General features: G+C 40.8%; 2 protein-coding genes across 5 annotated transcripts in view; one reads left to right on the top strand and one right to left on the bottom strand.

Annotated features, from left to right (window-relative positions):
- Window positions 1-12,027, bottom strand: part of ABHD17B (abhydrolase domain containing 17B, depalmitoylase) — a 46,511-nt gene extending 34,484 nt beyond the window's left edge. Inside the window, exons 1-2 of one of the 3 annotated variants that reach the window (XM_035029058.1) lie at window positions 11,446-12,027; window positions 10,342-10,420 (exon numbers count right to left, since the gene is read on the bottom strand). Coding sequence is in view for 1 of the 3 variants with exons in the window: in XM_035029056.1 (XP_034884947.1) it covers window positions 8,089-8,097 (9 nt within the window). In the remaining 2 variants the exon portion in view is untranslated. Of the gene's footprint in view, window positions 1-8,088; window positions 10,317-10,341; window positions 10,421-11,445 lie in introns of those variants that run through there. The other 2 variants (XM_035029057.1, XM_035029056.1) reach the window with 2 other exon arrangements.
- A 399-nt stretch (window positions 12,028-12,426) lies between these two features.
- The window catches only part of CUNH9orf85 (chromosome unknown C9orf85 homolog), a 74,081-nt gene continuing 64,439 nt past the window's right edge, over window positions 12,427-22,068 (top strand). The window contains exon 1 of one of the 2 annotated variants that reach the window (XM_035029059.1): window positions 12,427-12,639. In XM_035029059.1, coding sequence (XP_034884950.1) covers window positions 12,538-12,639 — 102 coding nt within the window. In that variant the 5' untranslated portion in view covers window positions 12,427-12,537. The remainder of the gene's footprint in view (window positions 12,640-22,068) is intronic. The other variant, XM_035029061.1, reaches the window with a different exon arrangement.

Below are 22,068 nucleotides of genomic sequence, written 5' to 3'. Positions count from 1 at the left end.
GACAAATAAATATAATTAAAAAAAAAAAAAAGATTTTGTTTTGTTGTTTTGAACCAGGATTCACAACACTAATGTTTAATTTATGGCTTGAATCTTTTTGGAAACCATAATTACAAATTATATTTCTATTTACACTGCATTCTATGCATTAAAAAAACACCTTCTGATAGATTTAAAATCCTTAAGAGAGGCAGTTAAATAAACAGACCATGAAGTTGGGTATAATTACCACAAGTACAAATTAGTAATTAAAGATGTTTTACCTGGTTAATGCCCATTAACTGCAAAATAGCAAATCAATTTGCTGATCATAAAGCAATAACACTGTATTTGTCAAGTAATACCATGAGTGTCCTTTGACAAGGTTGGAAAATCCTTTATTTAAAGGGTTATTTGATGGTTGGCCAAAAAGAAAAAAAGTTAAATGTTTCCCAACTGAATAATTTGGGAGGCCATTTTAAAGAGCCTAGTACTCATGAATTATTTTGAAGAGATAATTTTTCCTACAGGAAAAAATTGAACATTGTCTTGTTTGAGGGCTTCTTTTGGGATAAAATGTGTGCCAATGAGAAGGATCTACATCTTGAAGCATTTTTAAGTAGTTCAGGCATTTAAAGATTTATTTATTAAGAGTGAAAGAGAGGAGGGAGGAAGGGCAGAGGAGGAGAAACTCAAGCAGACTCCCGGCTGAGCGCAGCCCAGGACCCTGTGAAAATGGTTCAGGCATTTAAAATAAATGATTTGCTCTTGTAATCCCCAGGTGCAGCATAGTGCAAAGGTAGCAATCAAATGCCCTAACACCACCTTAAAAGAAGCAAATTGTCTTTGAAGGTGACTTGCTTTGCCATCTAGTTAGGGTAGTCAACTGCAGCTGCGAAGACCTCAGGTGGTGGAGGCCATCCTCACTCAAAAGTAAAGCTATCCAGTGACTGGAATACTCACATGCTAAAAAGTTCTTCCCTTTTCCACCTTTAGCATCAACATCAGGGAGTATCAATAAATGTCTTGCTAACCATCTCCATACCTTCAGGACTTGGGAGAGGAGAACGTTGGCAATAATGGTGGCTATAAGCCTCTGAACTTTGATTTTTTTCTGTATTACTCTCATCGCTTTCCAGTACCATCAAAGTAAGAAGCACAACTTCAGACTTAAAGAACATGGAGCCGAGCTCTGTTTTTCACGTTAGTAGGAACCCTAAAAAATGAGTTACACAAGGGCCCCTGGGTGGCGCAGTCGGTTAAGCCATCTGCCTTCGGCTCAGGTCACGATCCCAGGGTCCTGGGATTGAACTTGGCATAGCATAGGGCTCCCTGCTCAGCGGGGAGCCTGTTTAGCTCTCTCCCTCTGCCTGCCCATCCTCTTGCTTGTGCTCTCTGTCTCTAGCAAATAAATAAAATCTTAAAAAAAAAAAGAAAGAATTACACATGTGCTGATTTAAGATATGCTATTATAGTTGATTAGGCAATACTTACATTTCTATAAGCAAGTAAGTTTATGCACACAGGAGAATATTCCCAAAAAGGGACAAGGTAAGGTAGTAAGCAATGGTATAATGTTAGAGCAATTTGATCTCCTGTTTCTAAAAAGACTTGGGGGCATCTGGCTGGTTCGATTGGTGTAGCATGCAACTCTTTATCTCAGGGTTGTAAATTCAAACCCCACATTGGGTGTAGACATTACTTAAAAAAAAAAAAAAAGACATTTGGATTTACAATGGCTTTCAGCAATTGAAAAAATAAACCATAATAAAAAAACCCCACAAGTAGCTAATAAGTTAACAAAAGGAAATAGTTCAGGAATTAATGCTATATATTTCTCAGAGTTTCTTCAGTTTATCAGTCATTTTATTAATTTCTTAGAGGTTTGGTAATGAGAACCCTCAGAAATCAATTTGCAGCAAAACAAAATATGAGTTTCTAGCAAAGGGGGAAAACAATACTTAGTTTTTTTGAACATAAATGTTTAGCTGTAACAACTGAAGTAACAATGTACTATATTTTTGTGTATAAAATTCTCATTTCAAGAGTCTTTTGGAAAGCATGGTTTGAGGACTGGTACTGGTTGCTGATAAAGTTATTCTTTGGGAAAAAGCTATGGACAAGAGCTTAGTGATTTCAAAGGTCTGCCTTCTATTTGTTTGGACATTATGTCCTTTCTATTTTTTTCTTTTTGTGAAAAAGAAAACACGTAAAAAATTTAAAAAATTGTAATAGGCACTAAGTTTAAAAATATTTTTTGAAGTGATTTCACTGGGCAAAACTTAAATTAGAAGCCTCTTATTGTTTTCCCCTTTTTGGGGGAATTCGGCCCTTAAAAAAAAGTTTTAGTACTAAGCTCTGGAACTAGACATAAATGCAATCAAATCACAGCTGAGTTACCTTCTAGATGCGTGGCTTTAGACAACTTACTTCTCTGAGCCTCAATTTTTCATATCTGTAAACTTTGCAGAGTTGCTAGGAACATTAAATGAGGCAACATCTAAATTCCTGGCATACTAGGTTCAGAAAAAGATGTTCTTTTACTTGGGAACAGGCAGGCACATATTTGATAATCTCTTTCTGAACGCTGGAAATCAATTCATTGAATCCCGATTGCCTTTTCACTCCTTTAAAGTCTCCCTCCCTCATGACCAATCCCTCCAACACATATTCTAGATTGTTCCAGTGCCTCTAGCATCTTCAGAGGCCCTGCCTAATCAATTATCCTGTTTCCCATATCCTTACAGCCTCTCCTGCTCTGCTGGCTCATATTTTCTGTTTATTAAACATATTCAAGACTCTCCTCTTTTAAAAAAAGTGGGTGTATTTATATCTAGATTCAAATTATCATCTCTGAGTGTCCTTCAGAAACAAACCTTTTTTTTTTTTTTTAAAGATTTTATTTATTTGACAGAGAGAGACACAGCGAGAGAGGGAACACAAGCAGGGGGAGTGGGAGAGGGAGAAGCAGGCTCCCCGCTGAGCAGGGAGCCCGATGTGGGGCTTGATCCCAGGACCCTGAGATCATGACCTGAGCCGAAGGCAGACGCTTAACGACTGAGCCACCCAGGCGCCCCAGGAACAAACCTTTTTATTCTCACTTCCCACTCTTCCACAAGAGGTCCCAAATGAATTGTGATCTAACATTTATCATAAAACTGTTGACCCATTTAAGATTACCAATAACCTCTTAAAATTTCAAAGTGCAGGGGCACCTGGGTGGCTCAGTAGGTTAAACGTCTGCTTTCAGCTCAGGTCATGATCGCAGAATTCTGGGATCGAGCCCTGAGTTGGGCTCCCCGCTCAGCTGGTGGTCTGCTTCTCCCTCTCCTTCTGCCCCTCACCCTACTCATGCATGCGCTCTTGAGCACCCTCTCTCTCCCTAATAGATAGATAAAAGCTTAAAAAAATTTTTTTTCCAAAGGTACTTAGGGTACTTAGTCTTCAATTTACACAATCACTTTGTGGCATTAAACACCACTGTCCTTTCCTTCCTTCTTGAAACTAACTTCCAATCTTGGTTTTTCTGGTGACCTCTTCAAAGGTTTTATTATTACTTTTACAGACTGACCTTTTGTCTTCCTCTTTTGTTTAACTCACCTAAACCCATGGATTTAACTACTACTTCCCTCTTTTGTTTTCCAGTCTTTTGATCTCAACTGTACCCACAGCTTTAACTACCTCTTACATACTAACAAGGCCTAAATCTAAAAACTTAAATCTCTAGCACAGACTTCTCCCCTAAGCTACAGACCCTATCTCCATCTGTATTCCCACTCTCCTCCCTTTTCCTCTTTATTCCTCTCAATCAAGGCCTGTCTCCTATGTAGCCCTCTCCACTCCCTCAGCCACATCTTTGCTCAACCACTTTTTATTTAACATTATAAACCACTCACTAATATCTATCACTCTTCTAATCCACACTCTACACTGCTGCCAGGTGATGTCACTTTCCCATTTAAATCTTTCAATGGGCCTTACCGTCCCCTTGAATAAATTAAATACTTTAGTATGTCATACATGATCCCCTCACCCTCTCTGCTTCCCAGTCTCTAGCCTTATTTCTGAGCACCTCCCTATTCATTCATTCTACTGAACATACTATTCTTCAATGAGAGACCTATTCTTTCTTCCCTCTACGCCTTTGTGCATTCTGTTCCTTCTCCATTGGTTAAATTCCCTCCCCAACTCAATCACTTCTTCTACAAATAAATTAAACAACTTTTACTGTTTTTTTTTAAGCCCTTTAAGTTTTACTTCTTTCTGTACAAGAAAAAAAATCTCCCTGAAGAATGCTCATGCTGACAGATTTAATCTCTTCAATGAAACTTTTTTTAAATATCAAATCATGAAGCAAAATGTCTTCCTTATGAATTCTAACAAAAAAAAAAAATGAAAACAATTACCCTAGAGGATTTATCTGCATGTCCTTAATGTATAATTTTAAGAAGTTCCCCTCACTCTAACTTTACTGCCCTAAATCTTTATTAATACAAGTGTCGTTAAGGTCTTTTAAAAAGCTCTGAACAAAATGTAACCCAGTGTTTCAGTTAAAAGCTTGCCAAAACCAGTTACCGAATAGCATTATTTTCTTGGTAATAACCGATGTGCAAAGAATAATTTTTCCTGGGGCGCCTGGGTGGCTCAGTCGTTAAGTGCCTGCCTTCAGCTCAGGTCATGATCCCAGGGTCCTGGGATTGAGCCTCGCATCAGGCTCCCTGCTCAGCGGGAAGCCTGCTTCTCCCTCTCCCACTCCCCCTGCTTGTGTTCCTGCTCTCACTATCTCTCTCTGTCAAATAAATAAAAATCTTTAAAAAAAAAAAAGAATAATTTTTACTTTTGGGGTTGGGATTGGCTAAGCTAGAAAGTAAAAAATTAAAATATCTAGGTCACACTTCATAGATGGCATGTTTGGGAAAAGTTTATTAAGGGATTATTTCAATTGATTTTTAATTTTATTTATTTTTTAAAGATTTTATTTATTTATTTATTTATTTGAGAGAGAGAGAGAGAGATAGGGACAGAGAGCACAAGCTGGGAGGAGAGGGAGAAGCAGGCTCCCCGCTGGGCAGGGAGCCGGGTGCCGGACTCTATCCCAGGACCCCGGGACCATGACCTGAGTCGAAGGCAGCTGCTTAACCGACTGAGCCACCCAGGGGCCCCTCAATTGATTTTAATTTTAAAAACACATTTAAGAACAATCTAAATTCAGAAGCCGAACAAGTTTACTGCAATTGATAAAATGATAATGTCTTCTATTTTTGTTCCTGGAGGCACTCTTGCTCTACTTTGGGTTTGTTGAGGTTATAACGCAGATTTGCTTACACCAAGTTAATGAGGTTATTTCAACCCTCTTTTTCCCTTTACCCTGACCTACACTAAGCATATACTTATTTTCTTAATCCTATTCTTCTAATGTGACTACATCTTAAAAATAAATGTTTAATAATCCAAGACAACCATAACGTTTGAATTTCTTCAGCAGTATGTATTTTTAAAAGTGAAGACCTCTAACACTATTGCCAATTCTAATACTACCTCCTTAGATACTATGAGAAGCTTCATGGGGGAAAACGGAAAATAAAGTCGTAACTAAAATATTACTTGTGTCACAATGATTTTTGGAAGGCCACACAATCTAACAATATGACATAAGCTACATGTCTTTGCTTTTATACTTTAGAAAGTAAATTTTAGCAGTATTGCAGAAAGGGAAAAAAAAGGAGCACAGGGACAAATATAGCCAAATGTAATCAGATTTCATCCAAATTCTCCTTGACTTTATGTCACTTTATACCATTTAGCAGCTTCAATTCATTCCAAGTGCAAGATGATACATATCCATTGCCTCCATAAGAAAGATGGTGTATGGTCATCAATGAGGTAATGCCTGTAATATATTTTGAAGCTCTAGCACAAAGACACCTTAAAAACAAAACACTTTCTCAACAAATCTGAGGATTTTCACATTAAAAAAAAAGGGTTAAAGATAGTTTACAAATGAATCTGTTAATAAAATATAACACTGACTGGTTCTTTTCATTAGTATTTCAGAAGAGGTGGGATAAAACTTATCAACTGGTGACACAGATAATTACACTGTGATAAACGCTATGAAAATACAGAGTGCCAAATGAGAACTAGGTGGGGGTAGGAGGTGTTTTCACTTGTTATCTCCTTTAATCTTAATAATACTTTTCTCAGGTTACCATCCTTTAATACTTCAGGAAATCAAGGCTTCAGGTTTAACTCAGTTAATTTGTCCAAGTTCACACAACTTATTAAATGAGAGAGCAAGGGATACACGTTTAACTTAAAGACTATGTCAACTCTTTCAAGACTTTGTTAGTATCTGCATGGCTGGTGTCTTCGATGCTCATTCTCCCCTTCTCAGTGACGTTTACCCTAACCACACTACTTGATAGGTCAAACTGCCTCCTTTGATTCCCTCCTACCCTTCACTACTTTTTCTTTAGAAGTATTGATCACTTTCTAAATATTAGATATTTTTAAAATTTTGCATATTGTCTGTGGTCCTCTGCTAGGTGGCAAGCTCTAGGAAACTAGGGATCTTTGCTTGTTTACAGATGTACCCCCAAAAAATCTAAAATAGTAACTGACACAAAGTCAACACTGACCCAATTTTCCTTTACCACTTTTCACCTTTAACTGTATGCATAAAGAACTTGTGTAACCATTCTCCCTTTTAATTCTAGGGAAAACAAAACAGAACCTATTTCTGAGACAAATTAACATCAAAGTACTATCTGAATTTAGTCTAAAACTCTGTTTAAAAATTAAGGTCATAATAACCATTAAAAAATTCTAGCCAGGATAAAAAGTGATGAAGACACATGTTAAACAAACCGAAATGTGAAGGATGCAAATGACTATGAAAGATCAATAATACAACTTCAGGATAGAAAAGACTTCCTTTAAAGAGAAAAAGCCAAAATACATTTGACCAGGAGCACCTGGCTAGCTCAGTCAGTAGAGCATGTGACTCTTGATCTTGGGGTTATGAGTTCAAGCCCCACCTGGGTGTAGAGATTACTTAAATCTTAAAAAAAAAAAAGAAAGAAAAAAAAATATTTGACTTTAAAACTAAGAACTTTAAGTCATAAAAAGACACCATATTTAAAGTGAAAAGACATGCTAAAGACTAGAAGATATTTGTAAAAGCTACCAAGCATGGCTATCCAGAATACATAAAAAGCATTTACAAATCAGTAAGATAAACAATCCCATTAAAACAACAACAACAACAAATAAGCAATTCACAGAAAAGGAACATGATTGCCCAGAAATATAAATCTAAGTGTTCTCAACTACAAGACTAACTGGGGACATGCAAATAAAAATTCCAATGAGGTACCACACTTCACATACTCCTCAGCATGGCAAGCCTTAAGAAGTCTAACAAAGTATTTGAAAGGTGGGAAAATAGATCCCCTCGTCCATTACTGAAACACTTGAGAGTAAATAAGCTCAGATATTTATAAACAGGACTTAACACAAAGTATATTTGTATTGATTTTTTTTTTTTAAGATTTCGTTTTTATTCATTGGAGAGACAGACACAGAGCATAAGCAGGGGGAGAGGTAGAGGGAGAGGGAGAAGCAGACTCCCTGCTGAGCAGGGAGCACGATGAGGGACTCAATCCCCACCTGAACCGAAGGCAGACGCTTAACCGACTGAGCCACCCAGGCACCCTGTATTGCTTTAATATAGATGAAGATTTTAAAGAACGCAACCACTGCGTAAAGAGAGAAGACTGCATTTTTTTTTTGTCCAAACTTTACTGAAAATAGTTTATTTCAGAAACTCATTTATCAACAACAGTGCCACCATCGGTGTCTGAACAGCCAATTCAACACACCTGTTTTAATTTCCAACAGTAGGGGTGCCTGAGGGCTCAGTGGGGTAAGCGTCTGCCTTTGGCTTAGATCATGATCTCGGGGTCCTGGGATCTAGCCTGCTCAGCAGGAAGTCGGCTTCTCCCTCTCCTGCACAACTCCCCCCAAGGTGTGCGCGTGCACTCTTGCATTCTCTCTCTAATGAATACATAAAATCTTAAATAATAATAATAATTTGCATCAGTAGCTTACCCTATTCATGGTGATATTAAACACTGGTGCAAAGTATTTGACTTCTCTTTCTTCCAGCAGTGCTTCTTGGATTTTAATGTGCACACAAATCACCTGGAAGTCTTCTTAAAATTCAGCATGAGTTAGTAGGGCAGGTCCTGAGATTCTGATTTCTAACAAGCTCCCTGAATCCTGATTTTACTAGTCTACTATCACACTTAGCAAGATTAGAGTGTGGTTTGGTCTGAGCATCTACACAGTGAAATATATTACTGTTTTAAGTTCTTATATTTTAGTAAGAGCATTACTTTAAAATACAATGTAAATTTAAGTTTTAATTTTATTTGAATTTCATTTTAGGGCAGAATTGGAAATGTTATAAAATGCTTCTATAAAAATGGGATATAGGCTCAAGAACCACTGCCCTAGAGGAAGTCTTGCACATGTACCTAAGTAAACATATACAAGAATATTCCCCACAGTGTTTTAATAAGCAACTGGAAAAAACTAAAATGATCAACAGAAATCTGATAGTCACATAATGGAACACATACCATTATCGCAGTAAAAATAAACTAGAATTACCTGAATAAACATAGATAAATCTTGGCAAATAGAGTTTAGAAAGCAGGCTACAGATACAAACATACTTAAATAATCAAAGAAAAACTATATAATGTTCAAGGACATAAAGGCATGTAGTTAGGTATAAACACATGGATAGGAAGGATGCATTCTATTTTTTTGGTTAGTGGCTGGGAGTAGGGAAAGAGGAAGTAGGATTTCAGAGGGGTTTTCGAAGTACAAAGGAAGCTTCATTTTGTTTTGTAGTTTTATTTCTTCAATTGAGTAATGGGTGCATGAATATTCATTATATTGTATGTTGCCAATACTTATATTGTTCTCATTTCATCTGAATTGGCAAAAACTGCTGGGTCCAAACAGCTGTTTGGAAAACACTGCTCCAAAGCAAAGGATTCAGGGCTAGAAGTCCGAAAACCCAGGTTCTGCTTCTTACAAATTATGTAGCTTTAGGCAATTCAAAGAATTAACTTCTCTGGGCTTTATTTTATCTGTAAAAATGTCATAAAACATCACTTTTCCTCCCCAACTCACAAGGCTAGGGTTGAGAGGCATAATATAGGGCAATACATATATGACAATTTGTTAACAGGATAGGAAAGGTAGAAGTAAGTTTTGAGAATTAAGAACAAAAACTTGGATATACTAGAAATAAAATCTACCAGTAAAGAAACCAACCAAGCCAATTCGTCACTCTCTATTTTCTCATCATCACGGATTCTAAGGATATTGACAGCAATCTTAATATGGGGGAAATTCTGAGTTATCAATTCTTAGATGATGGCACATAGGATAGGCATTCTCCCTATTATAACTCTCTTTCCTTAGGCTAATTCTTCACCAAGGAATTGAAATTCATAATACCAAAATAAGAGATGTGCATCGAAAAGTACTCTTATTAATAAACTAAATCAATGTCACATAATCGAAGTAACTGTTGGTTCTCACCGCCCTTTCTATAAAATGTGCAGGTAACACATTTTATTGGCCCTATATTACAGATGGAGAAACTGACTCAGATTGCTTGAGTTTGTAGACCAATTCAGTGACAGAACTTGGGACACTAATTGCTTAGTTGTTCTGTGCTCATAAAGTTATCAAAGACATTATTTTGCCATGATGTTTTATGATAATTTTGTTTGTCACAGGAAACAAATTCTTTGTCAGATATCATTTCACACATATTTCAAAATGGGCAAAGATACTCAAGGAAACAAGCCACTTACCAACTACAGTCCTGCACAGCACGGGACAAAATTAAAACTGCCTAGCCTGCTAAAAATCTAATCCTATCCTTCCCAATTAACCTTATTAATACTGGAGCAGGAGAAAAGAGAGGTCAAAATATTGAGGTGAGGGTGCTATTCATTGGCTCACGGACCTCAAATAATTCAGCAACTACCGCACAACAGGCATTTTATTTCTTTTATTAAGTTGAAACATGGCTCTCTCTCCTGTTCTTTAAGCCACCACCTCTACTCTCACAAAAGTTAACCAACTAGAGTGGGGCAGTCCCTAGTAAGAACACTGGTAATTATGATGACTAAAATCTTGGTTACGATGAGATACTGGATGGGTTACACAAATGAGTTTATGCCATCAAAATATGAAGAGACAAACTATGGAGAAAAGTTCATTTTACTCTAACTTTTCCTGTTAATGTAAACAGATACACGCTATTACAACATGTACCTGACTTTTTACTCAGGCTCATTAGGCAGTTCCAAATGCCGACACAAGATCTCCAAAAATTCTTTTTATGTATTGGAGCCTTAAAAAAAAAAAAAAATCAATGAATCATCTTGCAGATGAGGTATTATATGCACATATATTACGAAATACATTAAACAGAAAACACCTTTCCATAAACAGCCAAAATTTAAAGGTCACCCTCTCTGTATTCCGTTATTCATCTTTTTGCTTATCAAGCCCACCTCACGCAGACTTCCATCAAAGCATCGTTTAAAAAAAAAAAACAACCAAAAACTGTGTCTGGCATTGGCAGAAATCTCCCCAAGGATCCAAGCTCTGAACTTTTTTTTTTTTTTTTAACAAAAAGCCGGGGTTAAACCCCCTTTGTTTGGGGGGGGGGGGGGGGGGGGGGGCTTCTCAACGATACATTCGAACTCGACACAACTTTCGCTTCAGGGTTAAAAAAAATTTCCAAACAAAACCTCTCATTTTCCAACTCAAAAGCAGTTACCGAGGAGCCCAACCTAGGGTTCGGAAACAGGTTAAGATTCAAGTGGAGCCACCCAGAGAAAAAGAACCCTGAGCCGGCCCTCCGGGAACACAAATCATCGAGAACGGGGCCGATTCGATCTCAGATCGAGGCTGGCACACACGAGGACCTTCAGGAGAAAGCTTTCGGGCATCGCCAGCCCCACAGGGAGCCAGGCAGGAGAATGTGAAGCTGCCCCATCTTTCCGTCCACGGGGAGAAAAGCAAAACAAGTGAAACGAGACCCTTCGGCGCCAGGAGGACCCAAGACCTTTCTCAGTCCGGCTTTCCGTCTCTCTCCCGCCCCCAGACTCCCGTAGCCCTCGCTCGCAGGGACTCTCCTACCCACCTCTCCCCTTCACGGAACCACCGTTGAAACCCAAACCAGACCCGATCCGAAGCGGCTTCCCCGCTTTCGCCGCCGCCGAGAGGGATCCCGGTCGCCAACAACAAAGACGCCTCCCGCTCCCCTCCCCCTTCCCGGCCCGGGTTCGTCCCTCCCGCGCTGCGGCTCCGGGCCTACCGCCCCCTGCCCGAGCCCGGCCGCAGCGCCCGGCCCGCCGCGGCCCCACGCACCTGCACCTCAGGGGCCGCGGCCAAGGTGTCGGGAAGAAAGGGCCGGGAGAGAGCCTCTGCCGACGCGCTGTCCTCCACAAGGTGCGACCCACGTTGCCGCCGCCGCCGCCGCCGCCGGACTATCCCGGCCTGCGGGCGGGCGCGGCCGAGGAGCGGGGACGAGGGCCGCAGCCCCCGGCGCCGGGACGAGGAAGGACGGCGGCGCCCGAGGGGGCCGGCTCGCGCTCTCGAGTCTCGCCTCGCGCCGGCCCTGCTCCTCCACACGGGCTCGCGTTCTGCTGACTAACGGCCCCGGCGCGAGGCTCTGGAGCGGCCGCCGCCGCCGGCTGCTCTCGGGCCTCACGTCCCGCGCGGCCGTGGTCGCAGCCGCCGCCGCCGCCGCCACCTCCCTTTCTGGCACTGCAGACACCACCCAGACCCAGCCAGGTCTTTCTTCTCTTTAACCCTCCGTTCTTTGCTCCTCCTCAGCCTGCCACCGCGGGGCTAGCTCTGGTGGCGGGAGGAAGGCTGGAGGGGAACCGAGGGGGCGAGCAAAACCCTCGCTAAGGCAGGAGTTGGTCACTGACTGGAGGAAGATGCCAAGCTGACCCGGGCTCCAGCCTGCGAGCGGGCCGGGGGAGGGACGCAGCGCAGCTTAGCCGGACTTCAGCCAATCACAAGACGCCCAGCGGAGTCGGGCGCCTGGAGAGGCTGAGCTGGGTCGGCAGGAGGCGGGGATTGCGGAAAAGAAGAACCAATCAAGGCAAAGGCTCCTTGCCCCTCCGCCTTGATGGACTGTCACGTTCGGACCAATGGGGGAATTCTCGCTTCGAAGGAAGCGGGATTTAGACGCCGGGATTGAGAGAGAGGCTGCGCGGAGGGGGATGGGTCGAGACTGGGCCGCGTGGAAGAACATTGAGGGTTTTGACTGACCAGAGGGAGTCCTTTGACCTCCGCGATGAGTCACGTGGGCCGACGGGGGCGGGGGCGGAAAGGCTGGATAAGTTCCTTCCGGGTCAGTGACAGAAGCGGGGACTCCGTGGGATAGTTCCTGCCGTGTTGGTTTTCCTCGCGTCTTCCTTGTACCAGCGCGAGGTGATTGTGGTTTCTACGATGAGCTCCCAGAAAGGGAACGTGGCTCGTTCCAGGCCTCAGAGGCACCAGAATACGTTTAGCTTCAAAAATGACAAGTTTGATAAGAGTGTTCAGACCAAGGTAGGAACCTGCCTGTTGCACCAAATCTGACAATGGGAAGGAATGGTTCAGTGAAGGGGAGAGAGGAAATGAGAGGAGTGGGGAGAGAGCGATTGTGGACCGCAGCCCAGAGTTAGTTTTGGCTGCAATGCAGCCTTTTCTAAAATGATATTCCCACGCCCTTTCTTTGACCTGGACGTGTTATCTCCTCGTAAATATATTTGGCGGTCAACATTTAACCAATTACATAGAGTGAACGGGACCCTCATCAAAACCTAAAATGCAAATGGAGAACTGAGCTGTTGAACGGTTCCCATCTGGATCACATATTTGCAGTAGGAAACGAGGATTATGGCACGAGTGTCTCTCAAAGTTTGCACCAAGTTTATGCAGCCACTATTTCTTTGTGGGAACTACAAGCCCACAGGTTTGTAGGGAGGATGTGAAGGATTAAGAGCTCTTAGCCCCAGTGTCCTCACCAACATAACTGTCTCTTTTGTAAGATTGTTTTGAGGATCAAATATTTGGCTAATGTAAAAATTCTTGTTTTGTTGGTTATAAGTCATTTACTTCTTTAGGAGGGTTTCTGTGACCTGGAAGAAAATTCAGACTTTTGTTGTGAGGCTGAACTAAATGACGTAGGCTTTGGTCTGGATCATAATTGTCCATTAGGTGATTAATTTCTCAACATTGAATAAGAAAGGAAAGTAAACTGTTTATGGTAATCTGTGATCTTTTTTTTTCTGTCTTCACTTACCTTCTAGATATTTAATGAGCACCCTCCATGTACAAAACCCTATGTTCCTGTGTTTGCAGTGTTAAGAAGAGTAGAGCTTATATTCTTCTGGGTCATTGGATAACAAGCAGTCACAAAGATACATAATTACAAATTGCGATAAACTCGAAGTGCAAGATAGCTCAGTGAGGAAGGGTAAGGAGGGATATTTTCAACTGGGTGCTCAGAGGACCTCTCCGTTCCCTTATTTAGGTTCACATTCAGAAAGAAAACCTGCAGCAGCATTTGGGAAGACTTTCCCACGTTTGTGCTCATTAATAGGTAAACCAGGATAAAAAGCTGTGCTATTCCAAATAGATGCCTGTCTTGTCCTGTATTTTTGCTCTGAGCTTTTGCACAAGCATTTAATTCTGATTGGTTTTGATCAGATGGTAAAAAGCAGTTTTAATAAATGTTTAGCTACAATGTAGCTTCCTCTACCTCTTGTAGTTGTAAGTATAAGACTTCTTGAACTTGTACTTCTTGTACTTTTCATTGTTCATTTTCTTGGTGTTCTCTAACAACCATGTCATTACCCTCTGAAATCTTTTCATGAATCTCAAATTCATTCACAAAGTTTCATTTTATAACTTTTATCATCAGTTTCTTTGCATCTTTTAAATCCCGAGGTAGTCTCATTTGTCCATTGGTAGAATGAGCAGGTGTTTTGTTATTGGAGAATCTGACCAAAACAGCAAGAAATATTTTACTGAGGAAGATCAGGTTGATCATCTTTCTAATGGAGGAGTAATAATTGGCTCTGTTCATAGCAAATTCTTGAACCAGCTATGTGCAGCTATCTAAAGCCAAGATTTTGTCTGACCCCATCTTCATTCCTATGCTTTATACCAGAAAGCTGTTTGATTCAGTGCCATCCAACAAAGGAGTGGTGAGAGTGCATGGTTCTCTAACTCTCCTTAAAAGACTGTAGTGACGGGGCACCTGGGTGGCTCAGTTGGTTGGGCGACTGCCTTCGGCTCAGGTCATGATCCTGGAGTCCCGGGATCAAGTCCCGCATCGGGCTCCCTGCTCGGCAGGGAGTCTGCTTCTCCCTCTGACCCTCCTTCCTCTCATGCTCTCTGTCTCTCATTCTCTCTCTCTCTCTCTCTCAAATAAATAAATAAAATCTTTAAAAAAAAAAAAAAGACTGTAGTGACAATTGCCTATTTGTAACTCATGAGTTTGTGGGAGTCCTGCATGATAGTATCCCTTTTCTGTCAACCATTTGGATAATGATAGATGTTCTATTGGGAAATTTGTCTAAGTAAAGCACCCATTCTCAAAAGGACACAGGTGATAGCTGTCTTCGTGTTTGAATATACTCCAGAAGAAGAGAGAAGCTTATTCTGTAGCCTTCCAAATGGCTAAACTTGAACCAAAAGGTTAAAGTTACAGAGAGATTTCAGTTGAATATAAGGGAGTTGTCTAATAGAAGCATGCACTAGGATTTTGTAACCTCCCTTTCCCTGGGGTTATTTAAAAGAGGCCTCCATGGCCATTGGCCTGCAGTGTCCTCTCATGACTTGTCGAGATGGAATAGGTTTAAATCTCTTCTAGTCATTTAGTTCTAAAATGTTGTTTGTTTCAAGGCTGCCTGTGTCCCTTTCTGGAAAGGCAGTGATGTGTAATTAAAAGAACATTGGCCTAAGAAAAAAGATCCACGTTAGCCTCAGTTCTGTTGTTTATTTTGCTTTGTTATGTTAGGCAGGTTACCTCTAGCTTTTAATTTACAATACAGGGTTACTGCTATCTCTTGTCCTATTTACTTCTCAAGATTGCTATAGGGATCATTACAAAAATATCTTTGAGAAATAGTCATACAAATATAAACTGAGCCTAAAGCATATGGTAATTTATATAGACTTGCAGTTGCTCAAAGCAATTAATAAAAAAGAATTGTGTACTTCTTGGAGAATATTGAAAATAGAGAAATGTATAAAGTGAAAGTACCTTTTCCCAGTCCTATCCCTCTTCAAATGTAGTCACTGTTAACAATTTTTTTTTGTTAACAATTTGTGTGTGTTTTTAGGTATCTATGCACAGTATAGTATATATGTAATAAAGTACATTTTTTTTCTTATTCAATTAAAGTGGGTTTGTCAGAATACAGAGATTAAGCTCAGTCTTTTTAATGGCTGTCTAATATAATATAAATGTAGAATACCTTAATTTCTTGTTAGTAAATGCTTGGATTGTTTTCAGTTTATTGCTGTGGCAAAGCTGCTGTAAAATTCTTGGATTCACATATTTGTTCCACATCTATTATCTGGCGCCAAACACTGTGCTAGATTCTAGAGGTATAGGGTTGAGCATAATATAGTTTGGTGGGCTAGATAAAAGTAGTAATCAAATAATTTTTCAAGTATGTTAATAGAAATCGCAGTAAGGGCGCTGAAGGAAGAGTCTAAGGAAACTTGAGGGTATCAAGCAGGAAGTCTTTTTTTTTTTTTTTTTTTAAGATTTTTCATTTATTCATTTGACAGAAAGAGAGAGAAAGCACAAGCAGGGAGAGCAGCAGGAGAGGGAGAAGTAGGCTTCCCGCTGAGCAGGGACCCAATGGGATTCGGGATTTGATCCCAGGACCCTGAGGTCATGCGCCCCTAGCAGGAAGTCTTGATTAAGTTTAGAGGCTTAAAGAAGGCTTCCCTGAGATCTAAAGGATGGAGAGCATTTAAGTAAATGAAGTGGGAAGACCATATATCCTTCTTAAGAATACTATTTGTTTTATATATGTAGTTAGTATTGTTTTATTAGCATTTTCCAAAGTGCGCCAGGATCACATCTTCTCCATAAGGCAGGAGTCAGTTTCATGGTTCAGTTACTTTGGAAATAGTACATTCTGGGTCTCGCTTTTAGGGTTCGTAGTGTACTTTGGCATACAACACTGAGAAGTTTTGCAGTGTAAAAAAAGTTATTTAACGAAAACTTGCTTGGTTAGGGAACCCTTTGGTTTGCATAATGCATAATGATTTCGAACTAATTTTGGGAGAAACACTCATTTGGGGGAAACTCTGGTCTTTACCTTCAAATGGAAAAAGAAAATGAAAATCTGAGGCTATACTCTCTAAATCGTTTTGGGAATAAAATTTTGTTAGCAGTAACTAGTATTTGTATTCTTAAGTGTGTTAGCCACTACACATACTTGATATACATCATCTAATTTTGATCTTCAAAATGACCCTAAGGGGCACCGAGGTGGCGCAGTCGGTTGAGCATCCAACTCTTGATTTCAGTTCAGGTCATGATCTCGGTGCTTTGGGATTGAGCCCCGTTGGCTCCGCACTTGGTACAGAGTCTGCCTGGGATTCTCTCTCCCTCTCCCTCTGCCCCTTGCTTCCGCTCACGTGTGCATGCGCCCTCTCTTTCTCTCAAATAAATAAATAAAATCTTTAAAAAAAAATGACCCTAAGATAGATGCTATAATTATCTTACTCTGTATATTGGGAAGTTAGGACTTAGTGGTAAGTGATGTGTCTACCCAAGTTACATAACTAGCACATGGCTAGCCATTCATTAGGTGATGTCTGTGCTAGGAGACCTCAAAAGACAAGTAAATCAAACCCCTTTTTTGTGTATGTGTGTTACAGTTGTTGTTGTTGTTCTTAAGTAACCTCTACACCCAATGTGGGGCTTCTCCTCACGACTCTGAGATCAAGAGTTGGATGCTCTATTGACGGAGCCAGCCAGGTGCCCCAGTGTTGTTGGGGGGTGTATGTGTGTGTGTTGCCTTGTTTCATTTATTTTTTTTCCAATGTTGTTTTTGAATACTGCATGTTTGTGTGTAATAGAAGCAGTGTGACACCACATTAGGGTCAGAACAGAGATGCACTTTATTGCCACTGCCCCTAAACACTACGTGTTTGAAATGTTCCAGAGAAAGAGTCTCTCCTCACCAGGTGTGACTGCCTGTCGTGTCACGTATCACGGATGTGGGCTCGTTGGGGTAGGTCCCATCCGTTCAGCCAGGGCTCCGTGGCAGAGGTGGGGCTCCTTCCACTCCCTTCCTGTGATGCTTATACAGTCAGATCCCTCAGCTTCTGGTTAGGCAGAAAGCTGTCTTTTTTTTTTTTAAATTTTTTATTTATTTGCGCGAGAGAGAATGAGAGACAGAGAGCATGAGAGGGAGGAGGGTCAGAGGGAGAAGCAGACTCCCCGCCGAGCAGGGAGCCCGATGCGGGACTCGATCCCGGGACTCCAGGATCATGACCTGAGCCGAAGGCAGTCGCTCAACCAACTGAGCCACCCAGGCGCCCCAGGCAGAAAGCTGTCTTAAGTTGAAGGTGGTATGATTACATTTACAGCAGAACAGGATTCTGTGTTTACAAGCAACTTTATTCACAATAGCCAAAAACTGGAAAAAACCCCCCACAAACACCCAAATATCTATCAACAGAATAGATAAGCAGATTGTGTCAATCATACAATGGCATGCTACTCTGCTATTAGAAAAAAAATGAACTACTGATACGTGCATTGTTTGCATGCATTGTGTGCATTGTGGACGAATCTCAAAAACATTGTGTGGAAGGAAAGGAACCAGGTGTTTCTTCCAACTATAGAAATCAGAGCAGTGGTTGCCTTTGGTGGTGGGGGGATTGACTGTAAGGGCCTCAGGAAAACTTTCTGGAGTGATGGAAATGTGAAGATCACAAGAATGAATACATTTATTAGAAATCATTGAATTGTTAATTAAAATCTGTGCTGGAGGGGCGCCTGGGTGGCTCAGTTGTTAAGCGTCTGCCTTCGGCTCAGGTCATGGTCCCAGGGTCCTGGGATCGAGCCCCGCATCGGGCTTCCTGCTCAGCGGGAAGCCTGCTTCTCCCTCTCCCACTCCCCCTGCTGGTGTTCCTCTCTCGCTGTGTCTCTCTCTGTCAAATAAATAAAATCTTAAAAAAAAATAAAATTAAAAAAAATAAAATCTGTGCTTGAGGGGTTGCCTAGGTGGCTCAGTCAATTAAGTGTCCAACTCTTGATTTTGGCTTAAGTCATGAACTCCTGGGTCGTGAGATTGAGCCCTGCATCAGGCTCCGCACTCAACGTGGAATCTGCTTAAAAGATTCTCTCTCTCTCTTCCTCCCCTGATCTGAGTTCATGTTCTCTCTCTCTTTCTCTCAAATAAATAAATAAATCTTTAAAACAAAAATCTGTGCATGACATCAATGTAAATTTTACCTTAATTAAAAATAGATATTATAGGGGTGCCTGGGTGGCTCAGTCTGTTAAGCATCTGCCTTCAGCTCAGGGTCTTGGGATTGAGCCCCACGTCGGGCTCCCTGCTCATCGGGAGCCTACTTCTCCCTCTCCTCCCCACTTGTGCTCTCTCTCGCTATCTCTGTCACTATCTGTTTCTCTCTCTCTCAAATAAATAAAATCTTAAAAAGAGAATAAAAATAGATATTATAGCAAAACTGATTAACCACTCAAGTGTCATGAAGTTTTGTTTTTGTTTGGGGAAGGTATAGAAATACTACTTATATCAGTCTTTTTAAAAAAACAATTTTATTAACTTTTCCCAAAAGAAAACAAATTGACTTTCTAATATATTGAGCATCTTAGCTAACCACAAGTCAAAATAATTCTAATAATTGCATTTTAATATTTTTCCTTTATAAACACTAGTCATGACACTTGAGTTTGTTTTTCTGTAGGAAAAGTACAGATGAGCATTACAAAGTGGATTTTGTGCATAAGATTACTGAGCCTGGGTCTCATTTTTTCCTAATTTCACTCTAGGAAAGAATCATAGTAATTTAGTATATGAATAAGTAATTAATGAGTAAATAATGAATAAGACCTTGCTGTGGAAAAGGATGTCCTGGTATTGGTAAAGCTCATTTTGTCCAGATAGCTTAGAATTAAGTGGTATGGGATCTTTGTTCTATCTCCCCTAGCCCAGAGCTATTGCACTTTAGGGAACAGTCTCAGATTGGTTCAGATAATCCCTGGTGTGAGTAATTTCCTTGTGAGTGATGAAGCACTAGTCATGGGAATAAATGTTATTTCTCAATCAATTGGTGTCAACAATGAAGAGTAAAACAAGTGGGTAGTCTTGAACAAATCTGCAGTGGGGCAGATATAGAATCCACTGTAGTTTCTAGCTAACCATCTCTGGGACTCTAGAGAACATGTGGGACTCCCTTTGATCTTTTTCCAAATTGGGAAATGTTCTTTGATAGATTTCACCAATGCTGTCTATTAAATGGATTTATGTTAAATCAGTCCTGCTCCCAGTTGATTTGTTACTAAATTCAGCATGCTTTTTCAGTTGACAAGGTGACAGTCTATGGTGTGCTGGGCATTATGATATGCATTAGGGTCTTATACTCAGTAAAAGTTGTAGTGCTAATGACACTCTTTAATTTTTCCTTTGTGGTATTTTTAGTATTCAGAAGTGTTGTATTCTTCTTATTATTTACTTTTTATTTTCTCTCCCTTTCCTACAAAAACAATTCCATCCACGCTTGGAGATATTCCATATATCTACATTCCCATGGTGCTTCCTCTTGAAGCCAATGAAGTGATTCTGCGTGTTTCTTGAAATGAGGCCTATAACAATATAATTGGCTTTTTTCTACATCAACTATATATTTTAGACATTTCATTTTCTGTACAGTGATGACTGAAATTAATTTGTCTTGATTTGATGTGTTGGATAGTACTCACCATTGGATTATGAAGTTTTATCATTATATTGTCAGCACTTGTTTCTTCATAAAGTTAAATATACACTGTTAGAAAATATTCTAGAATTCTTCATCCAGGTAAATTAGTTCATCTGAGAGAGAAAGTCATAATTTATATTAACTCTCCCCCAAGTGGGTCGTTTTTCTGGTTAGAGAAACACTGTGGTAGGGAGTGGTGTGCAGTTGGACAAAGTACCTCAGGGCTGACAGTTAGAGGCTGTTGTGGTATTTGTTATTTTAAGCCGTCGGACTCTTTCCACATCTGCACAAGTGTTTTGTGAGGTCACAGGCAGGTGTGTAGAGAATCCTGCTTGTCCTCAGAACAGCCAGCCCTGTTGCCAGCTCACTCTGTCCTCAATCGTGGTTGCTCTTTTTCTCACCATTGTTGACTTTTGTGAAAGGAAGATGTGAAATGAGAAGGGGATAAAGGAATAGCTAACATGCCTGAGATTCCTTTCTGAGATTTTCCTTATCTCTCCAGGCCAAATTGCGCTTAAATGTAGTGAACAAATTAAATAAACGTTCTTTTTCTGAACTTCTTTGAGGTATGCAAGGCCCTCTACATGAAGATAATTATTAGGATTCTTCAGTTGCTAATTTAAACAGAAAGAAAACTTATTGGAAGGATCCTGAGCTACTCTCACGAAGCTTAGAAAAGGTGTTTCGGTTGATCTTTTATTAGAGTCTGAGATTCCCAGGTTAGCTGCTATTATTGGGAAATTTATCCTCATTTGGCTTTGTGCATATCCTCACCTGACACAGTCTTCCAACCTTTCAGTGCCCCTCCCCTAGCCCCTCCAGTTGGCCTCCTGGAATCAATAGTTTATTGTAATCAAATCGAGACATAGTGTTGAACAAAATTGCTTTCACTTTCTTGCCCTACCTATTTCCTGGAACTCTGTTTCCTTGTAGTCCTTAAGTAATGATGTTTGTTCACCCCACATCTTCAGCCCCACCTCCCATTTAGAACTGTTTCTCCCATGTGCTGCTTCAGTCCATTTTTTTTCTGGCTCAAAACTCCCACCTTTTTTGAAATACATGCCATCAGACTGTTATCCCTTCTGGATCTGTCATTGCCTCCTAGTTATACCTCCTCATCAGTACCTGGCTCATTTCCAGAGATCCTGTCATCATACCTAGTGATTGCTACATCCCCGTGGATAATCCAACATCTGATCTCTCAGCTTTTAGACCTCCCCCCACCCCCACCAGAAACCTATTCCTATGGTCAAACCTTAAACTTTCTCAATGCTGGTAACTGCTCCACTTACAAACTTTTTAGAAAAACGGATCACCATCTACTTATCTAGTTTCCTTATGCCTCAAACATATATATATATTTTAAAAGATTTTATTTATTTATTTATTTATTTAGGCATGACCTAGAGAGACACAGTGAGGGGGGAACACCTCCTCTCTCAGGGGGAGTGGGAGAGGGAGAAGAGGGAGTGGGAGAGGGAGAAGAAGGCTTCCCACAGAGCAGGGAGCCCAAAGTGGGGCTCGATCCCATGACGCTGGGATCATGACCTGAGCCGAAGGCAGATGCTTAACCGACTGAGCCAACCAGATGCCCCGATATTTTTGAACTCCCTTAGATACTCCTGTCCATTAACCTTTCTGCTTTTTACTGTACCCCATTCATGTCCTTTTCCCCTCCCTATGTAGCTTGGAATTCATGTTCTACCAATACACCTTTTTCTTCTTGCCTATACCTCAGCAGCCTTATCCTTCTTTCCCACTGTGGTGCTTGCCTGATGGAACCCCTGCTTTGAGCCAGTTTTCTATTATTCCACCATCACATCTACCAAACCACCTGCATCTGTACCAATATACTTTGCCTTCCTGTGACAGTGGATGAAAATGCCTTTCCTTCCCAAAGACTAGGCCCTCCACTTGCACCCTGGAGCTTATTCCCTGTTCTCTACCTAAGGACTTAAAGGCTTAGGGCTCCTCTGTTGTCCAGTTTGTCCTGCATCATCAGTCTTTCCATCT

This window comes from Mirounga leonina, unplaced genomic scaffold, assembly GCF_011800145.1.
Source record: "Mirounga leonina isolate KUSES-001 unplaced genomic scaffold, KU_Mleo_1.0 Mir_224, whole genome shotgun sequence".
Lineage (NCBI taxonomy): Eukaryota > Metazoa > Chordata > Mammalia > Carnivora > Phocidae > Mirounga > Mirounga leonina.
Note: the sequence above shows the minus strand (reverse complement) of the source record. Positions and strands in the feature narration are given on the sequence as shown.